General features: G+C 47.7%; 1 protein-coding gene across 1 annotated transcript; it reads right to left on the bottom strand.

Moving 5' to 3' along the window:
• Positions 1–4,638: 4,638 nt before the first annotated feature.
• On the bottom strand, positions 4,639–6,384 carry LOC120037659 (adhesive plaque matrix protein-like). The gene has a single exon (XM_038983655.1). It carries the CDS (start codon positions 6,382–6,384, stop codon positions 4,639–4,641), a length of 1,746 nt encoding a protein of 581 aa, XP_038839583.1.
• Between the last annotated feature and the right edge of the window lie 1,602 nt (positions 6,385–7,986).

Below are 7,986 nucleotides of genomic sequence, written 5' to 3'. Positions count from 1 at the left end.
TGCCAGGGTACAAGGTGTTATATACTGGTGAGTTGAGGGAAGAGGCTTTCTGCAGGGTACAAGGTGTTATATACTGGTGAGTTGAGGGAAGAGCTTCCACCAGGCTTTCTGCCAGGGTACAAGGTGTTATATACTGGTGAGTTGAGGGAAGAGGCTTTCGCCAGGGTACAAGGTGTTATATACTGGTGAGTTGAGGAAGAGGCTTTCTGCCAGGGTACAAGGTGTTTATATACTGGTGAGTTGAGGGAAGAGGCTTTCTGCCAGGGTACAGGTGTTATATACTGGTGAGTTGAGGGAAGAGGCCTTTCTGCCAGGGTACAAGGTGTTATATACTGGTGAGTTGAGGGAAGAGGCTTTCTGCCAGGGTACAAGGTGTTATATACTGGTGAGTTGAGGGAAGAGCGATTCCATCAGGCTTTCTGCCAGGGTACAAGGTGTTATATACTGGTGAGTTGAGGGAAGAGGCTTTCTGCCAGGGTACAAGGTGTTATATACTGGTGAGTTGAGGGAAGAGGCTTTCTGCCAGGGTACAAGGTGTTATATACTGGTGAGTTGAGGGAAGAGCCTTCCAACAGGCTTTCTGCCAGGGTACAAGGTGTTATATACTGGTGAGTTGAGGGAAGAGGCTTTCTGCCAGGGTACAAGGTGTTATATACTGGTGAGTTGAGGGAAGAGGCTTTCTGCCAGGGTACAAGGTGTTATATACTGGTGAGTTGAGGGAAGAGGCTTTCTGCCAGGGTACAAGGTGTTATATACTGGTGAGTTGAGGGAAGAGGCTTTCTGCCAGGGTACAAGGTGTTATATACTGGTGAGTTGAGGGAAGAGGCTTTCTGCCAGGGTACAAGGTGTTATATACTGGTGAGTTGAGGGAAGAGCGTTCCATCAGGCTTTCTGCCAGGGTACAAGGTGTTATATACTGGTGAGTTGAGGGAAGAGGCTTTCTGCCAGGGTACAAGGTGTTATATACTGGTGAGTTGAGGGAAGAGGCTTTCTGCCAGGGTACAGGGTGTTATATACTGGTGAGTTGAGGGAAGAGGCTTTCTGCCAGGGTACAGGGTGTTATATACTGGTGAGTTGAGGGAAGAGGCTTTCTGCCAGGGTACAAGGTGTTATATACTGGTGAGTTGAGGGAAGAGGCTTTCTGCCAGGGTACAAGGTGTTATATACTGGTGAGTTGAGGGAAGAGCGATCCATCAGGCTTTCTGCCAGGGTACAAGGTGTTATATACTGGTGAGTTGAGGGAAGAGGCTTTCTGCCAGGGTACAAGGTGTTATATACTGGTGAGTTGAGGGAAGGGCTTTCTGCCAGGGTACAAGGTGTTATATACTGGTGAGTTGAGGGAAGGGCTTTCTGCCAGGGTACAAGGTGTTATATACTGGTGAGTTGAGGGAAGAGGCTTTCTGCCAGGGTACAAGGTGTTATATACTGGTGAGTTGAGGGAAGAGGCTTCCATCAGGCTTTCTGCCAGGGTACAAGGTGTTATATACTGGTGAGTTGAGGGAAGAGGCTTTCTGCCAGGGTACAAGGTGTTATATACTGGTGAGTTGAGGGAAGAGCCTTCCATCAGGTTTTCTGCCAGGGTACAAGGTGTTATATACTGGTGAGTTGAGGGAAGAGGCTTTCTGCCAGGGTACAAGGTGTTATATACTGGTGAGTTGAGGGAAGAGCGTTCCATCAGGCTTTCTGCCAGGGTACAAGGTGTTATATACTGGTGAGTTGAGGGAAGAGGCTTTCTGCCAGGGTACAAGGTGTTATATACTGGTGAGTTGAGGGAAGAGCGATCCATCAGGCTTTCTGCCACGGTACAAGGTGTTATATACTGGTGAGTTGAGGGAAGAGGCTTTCTGCCAGGGTACAGGTGTTATATACTGGTGAGTTGAGGGAAGAGGCTTTCTGCCAGGGTACAAGGTGTTATATACTGGTGAGTTGAGGGAAGAGGCTTTCTGCCAGGGTACAAGGTGTTATATACTGGTGAGTTGAGGGAAGAGCGATCCATCAGGCTTTCTGCCAGGGTACAAGGTGTTATATACTGGTGAGTTGAGGGAAGAGGCTTTCTGCCAGGGTACAAGGTGTTATATACTGGTGAGTTGAGGGAAGGGCTTTCTGCCAGGGTACAAGGTGTTATATACTGGTGAGTTGAGGGAAGGGCTTTCTGCCAGGGTACAAGGTGTTATATACTGGTGAGTTGAGGGAAGAGGCTTTCTGCCAGGGTACAAGGTGTTATATACTGGTGAGTTGAGGGAAGAGGCTTCCATCAGGCTTTCTGCCAGGGTACAAGGTGTTATATACTGGTGAGTTGAGGGAAGAGGCTTTCTGCCAGGGTACAAGGTGTTATATACTGGTGAGTTGAGGGAAGAGCGTTCCATCAGGCTTTCTGCCAGGGTACAAGGTGTTATATACTGGTGAGTTGAGGGAAGAGGCTTTCTGCCAGGGTACAAGGTGTTATATACTGGTGAGTTGAGGGAAGAGCGATCCATCAGGCTTTCTGCCAGGGTACAAGGTGTTATATACTGGTGAGTTGAGGGAAGAGGCTTTCTGCCAGGGTACAAGGTGTTATATACTGGTGAGTTGAGGGAAGAGGCTTTCTGCCAGGGTACAAGGTGTTATATACTGGTGAGTTGAGGGAAGAGGCTTTCTGCCAGGGTACAAGGTGTTATATACTGGTGAGTTGAGGGAAGAGCCTTCCACCAGGCTTTCTGCCACGGTACAAGGTGTTATATACTGGTGAGTTGAGGGAAGAGGCTTTCTGCCAGGGTACAATGTGTTATATACTGGTGAGTTGAGGGAAGAGGCTTTCCGCCAGGGTACAAGGTGTTATATACTGGTGAGTTGAGGGAAGAGCCTTCCATCAGGTTTTCTGCCAGGGTACAAGGTGTTATATACTGGTGAGTTGAGGGAAGAGCGTTCCACCAGGCTTTCTGCCAGGGTACAAGGTGTTATATACTGGTGAGTTGAGGGAAGGGCTTTCTGCCAGGGTACAAGGTGTTATATACTGGTGAGTTGAGGGAAGAGCCTTCCATCAGGCTTTCTGCCAGGGTACAAGGTGTTATATACTGGTGAGTTGAGGGAAGGGCTTTCTGCCAGGGTACAAGGTGTTATATACTGGTGAGTTGAGGGAAGAGGCTTTCTGCCAGGGTACAAGGTGTTATATACTGGTGAGTTGAGGGAAGAGGCTTTCTGCCAGGGTACAAGGTGTTATATACTGGTGAGTTGAGGGAAGAGGCTTTCTGCCAGGGTACAAGGTGTTATATACTGTTGAGTTGAGGGAAGGGCTTTCTGCCAGGGTACAAGGTGTTATATACTGGTGAGTTGAGGGAAGAGGCTTTCTGCCAGGGTACAAGGTGTCATATACTGGTGAGTTGAGGGAAGAGGCTTTCTGCCAGGGTTAAAGGTGTTATATACTGGTGAGTTGAGGGAAGAGGCTTTCTGCCAGGGTACAAGGTGTTATATACTGGTGAGTTGAGGGAAGAGCCTTCCATCAGGCTTTCTGCCAGGGTACAAGGTGTTATATACTGGTGAGTTGAGGGAAGGGCTTTCTGCCAGGGTACAAGGTGTTATATACTGGTGAGTTGAGGGAAGAGCCTTCCATCAGGTTTTCTGCCAGGGTACAAGGTGTTATATACTGGTGAGTTGAGGGAAGAGCGTTCCACCAGGCTTTCTGCCAGGGTACAAGGTGTTATATACTGGTGAGTTGAGGGAAGGGCTTTCTGCCAGGGTACAAGGTGTTATATACTGGTGAGTTGAGGGAAGAGCCTTCCATCAGGCTTTCTGCCAGGGTACAAGGTGTTATATACTGGTGAGTTGAGGGAAGGGCTTTCTGCCAGGGTACAAGGTGTTATATACTGGTGAGTTGAGGGAAGAGGCTTTCTGCCAGGGTACAAGGTGTTATATACTGGTGAGTTGAGGGAAGAGGCTTTCTGCCAGGGTACAAGGTGTTATATACTGGTGAGTTGAGGGAAGAGGCTTTCTGCCAGGGTACAAGGTGTTATATACTGTTGAGTTGAGGGAAGGGCTTTCTGCCAGGGTACAAGGTGTTATATACTGGTGAGTTGAGGGAAGAGGCTTTCTGCCAGGGTACAAGGTGTCATATACTGGTGAGTTGAGGGAAGAGGCTTTCTGCCAGGGTACAAGGTGTTATATACTGGTGAGTTGAGGGAAGAGGCTTTCTGCCAGGGTACAAGGTGTTATATACTGGTGAGTTGAGGGAAGAGCCTTCCATCAGGCTTTCTGCCAGGGTACAAGGTGTTATATACTGGTGAGTTGAGGGAAGGGCTTTCTGCCAGGGTACAAGGTGTTATATACTGGTGAGTTGAGGGAAGAGGCTTTCTGCCAGGGTACAAGGTGTTATATGCTTGTGAGTTGAGGGAAGAGGCTTCCGTACAGCGTCATCACTTTCCTCATTGTATAATTCCTTCTTGCATCTACGCGCTCTCTTCCTCCTCCTCCTCTTCCTCCTCCCACCTTTTCCCTTTGCTTTTGGACTTCAGTGCACAACATAACAACTGTCTGTGACCAGGCACAAAAAACTCTCCAGCTTGATGGAATACTTGACATCAGCTTGTCCTCTGGTGGGATACTTTACATTAGCTTGTCCTCTGGTGGGATACTTTACATCAGCTTGTCCTCTGGTGGGATACTTTACATCAGCTTGTCCTCTGATGGGATACTTGACATCAGCTTGTCCTCTAATGGAATACTTGACCACAGCTTGTCCTCTGATGGGATACTTGACATCAGCTTGTCCTCTGATGGGATACTTGACATCAGCGTGTCCTCTGGAGGGATACTTGACATCAGCTTGTCCTCTGATGGAATACTTGACATCAGCTTGTCCTCTGGTGGGATACTTGACATCAGATTGTCCTCTGATGGGATACTTGACATCAGCTTGTCCTCTGGTGGGATACTTGACCTCAGCTTGTCCTCTGGAGGGATACTTGACATCAGCTTGTCCTCTGATGGGATACTTGACATCAGTTTGCCCTCTGATGGGATACTTGACATCAGCTTGCCCTCTGATGGGATACTTGACATCAGCTTGTCCTCTGATGGGATACTTGACATCAGTTTGTCCTCTGGAGGGATACTTGACCTCAGATTGTCCTCTGATGGGATACTTGACATCAGCTTGTCCTCTAATGGGATACTTGACCTCAGCTTGTCCTCTGATGGGATACTTGACCTCAGCTTGTCCTCTGATGGGATACTTGACCTCAGTTTGCCCTCTGGAGGGATACTTGACCTCAGATTGTCCTCTGATGGGACACTTGACCTCAGCTTGTCCTCTGATGGGATACTTGACCTCAGCTTGTCCTCTGATGGGATACTTGACATCAGCTTGTCCTCTGATGGGATACTTGACATCAGCTTGTCCTCTGATGGGATACTTGACCTCAGCTTGTCCTCTGATGGGATACTTGACCTCAGCTTGTCCTCTGATGGGATACTTGACCTCAGCTTGTCCTCTGATGGGATACTTGACATCAGCTTGTCCTCTGGTGGGATACTTGACATCAGCTTGTCCTCTGATGGGATACTTGACATCAGCTTGTCCTCTGATGGGATACTTGACATCAGCTTGTCCTCTGATGGGATACTTGACATCAGCTTGTCCTCTGATGGGATACTTGACATCAGCTTGTCCTCTGGAGGGATACTTGACCTCAGCTTGTCCTCTGATGGGATACTTGACATCAGCTTGTCCTCTGATGGGATACTTGACATCAGCTTGTCCTCTGATGGGATACTTGACATCAGCTTATCCTCTGGTGTGATACTTGACATCAGCTTGTCCTCTGGTGGGATACTTGACATCAGCTTGTCCTCTGATGGGATACTTGACATCAGCTTGTCCTCTGATGGGATACTTGACATCAGCTTGTCCTCTGGTGGGATACTTGACATCAGCGTGTCCTCTGGTGGGATACTTGACATCAGCTTCTTCTCTGGTGGGATACTTGACATCAGCTTGTCCTCTGGAGGGATACTTGACCTCAGCTTGTCCTCTGGAGGGATACTTGACATCAGCTTGTCCTCTGGTGGGATACTTGACATCAGCTTGTCCTCTGATGGGATACTTGACATCATCTTGTCCTCTGGTGGGATACTTGACATCAGCGTGTCCTCTGGTGGGATACTTGACATCAGGTTTTCCTCTGATGGGATACTTGACATCAGCTTGTCCTCTGATGGGATACTTGACATCAGCTTGTCCTCTGATGGGATACTTGACATCAGCTTGTCCTCTGATGGGATACTTGACATCAGCTTGTCCTCTGGAGGGATACTTGACATCAGCTTGTCCTCTGGTGGGATTCTTGACATCAGCTTGTCCTCTGATGGGATACTTGACATCAGCATGTCCTCTGATGGGATACTTGACATCAGCTTGTCCTCTGATGGGATACTTTACATCAGCTTGTCCTCTGGTGGGATACTTTACATCAGCTTGTCCTCTGATGGGATACTTGACCTCAGCTTGTCCTCTGGTGGGATACTTTACATCAGCTTGTCCTCTGATTGGATACTTGACCTCAGCTTGTCCTCTGGTGGGATACTTGATAGAGCAGCAGAGAAATAAATGGGTAGTTGAGACAGACAGGTTCAAAAGTCCAGGTGGCATTTAACAAAGGTCTCTACGAGCTCTGCAGCGTCTCTCTCACCGTCACCGGAGCTCCAGGATATGAATGAATTGATCTGGCGGTGGGGCTGTCAGTCAGTCAGTGGAGGTGCTGCACTTTGCCAAAGGCGCTAATCCATTCCAAAAAGATTCAGATGTCGAATGCTTCTCTTTAATGTTCTGAAACTGCTTATTGACCTTTTCGTTCAGTATTTATTTTCCCCTCGTCGTCGTCGTTCCGGGATTAGAGCCGAACCGCATGTCATTTTAAGAGGCTGCCTGCGTCTCAAATGGCCCTCTATTCCCTATACAGTACACTAGTTTTGAGAAGGGCCCATAGGGAATATGTTTATTTGGGACTCACCCAGGGCCTGTCTGAAGTCATTACTACCGTCTCGCCACTGTTTCCATCTGGAGAGAAAGACTTTAACATATTGGGTCTCTATTGGGTCTATATTGGCTCTCTATTGGGTCTCTATTGGGTCTCTATTGGGTCTCTATTGGGTCTCTATTGGGTCTCTGTTGGGTCTCTATTGGGTCTCTATTGGGTCTCTATTGGGTCTCTATTGGGTCTATATTGGGTCTCTATTGGGTCTCTATTGGGTCTCTATTGGGTCTCTGTTGGGTCTCTATTGGGTCTCTATTGGATCTCTATTGGGTCTCTGTTGGGTCTATATTGGGTCTCTATTGGGTCTATATTGGGTCTATATTGGGTCTCTATTGGGTCTCTATTGGGTCTCTATTGGGTCTCTGTTGGGTCTATATTGGGTCTATATTGGGTCTCTATTGGGTCTATATTGGGTCTCTATTGGGTCTCTATTGGGTCTCTATTGGGTCTCTATTGGGTCTCTGTTGGGTCTATATTGGGTCTATATTGGGTCTCTATTGGGTCTATATTGGGTCTCTATTGGGTCTCTATTGGGTCTATATTGGGTCTCTATTGGGTCTCTGTTGGGTCTCTATTGGGTCTCTATTGGGTCTCTATTGGGTCTCTATTGGGTCTCTGTTGGGTCTCTATTGGGTCTCTATTGGGTCTCTATTGGGTCTCTGTTGGGTCTATATTGGGTCTATATTGGGTCTCTATTGGGTCTATATTGGGTCTCTATTGGGTCTCTATTGGGTCTCTATTGGGTCTCTATTGGGTCTCTGTTGGGTCTATATTGGGTCTATATTGGGTCTCTATTGGGTCTATATTGGGTCTATATTGGGTCTCTATTGGGTCTATATTGGGTCTCTATTGGGTCTCTATTGGGTCTCTATTGGTTCTCTATTGGGTGAGGGGTAAGAGGGGCTTCGAATGTCAGTTATCATCACAGACGAGAGAATAGAATATAAACGACACGCCGGAGTGTGGCAGTTAAACTCTC

Source organism: Salvelinus namaycush, unplaced genomic scaffold, assembly GCF_016432855.1.
Source record: "Salvelinus namaycush isolate Seneca unplaced genomic scaffold, SaNama_1.0 Scaffold1801, whole genome shotgun sequence".
NCBI lineage: Eukaryota > Metazoa > Chordata > Actinopteri > Salmoniformes > Salmonidae > Salvelinus > Salvelinus namaycush.
This window is presented reverse-complemented; position numbering and strand designations above follow the sequence as displayed.

Coding starts and splice junctions, on each gene's coding strand:
- LOC120037659 (XM_038983655.1), bottom strand. CDS start 6,384: ATGTCAAGTATCCCATCAGAGGACATGCTGATGTCAAGTATCCCATCA.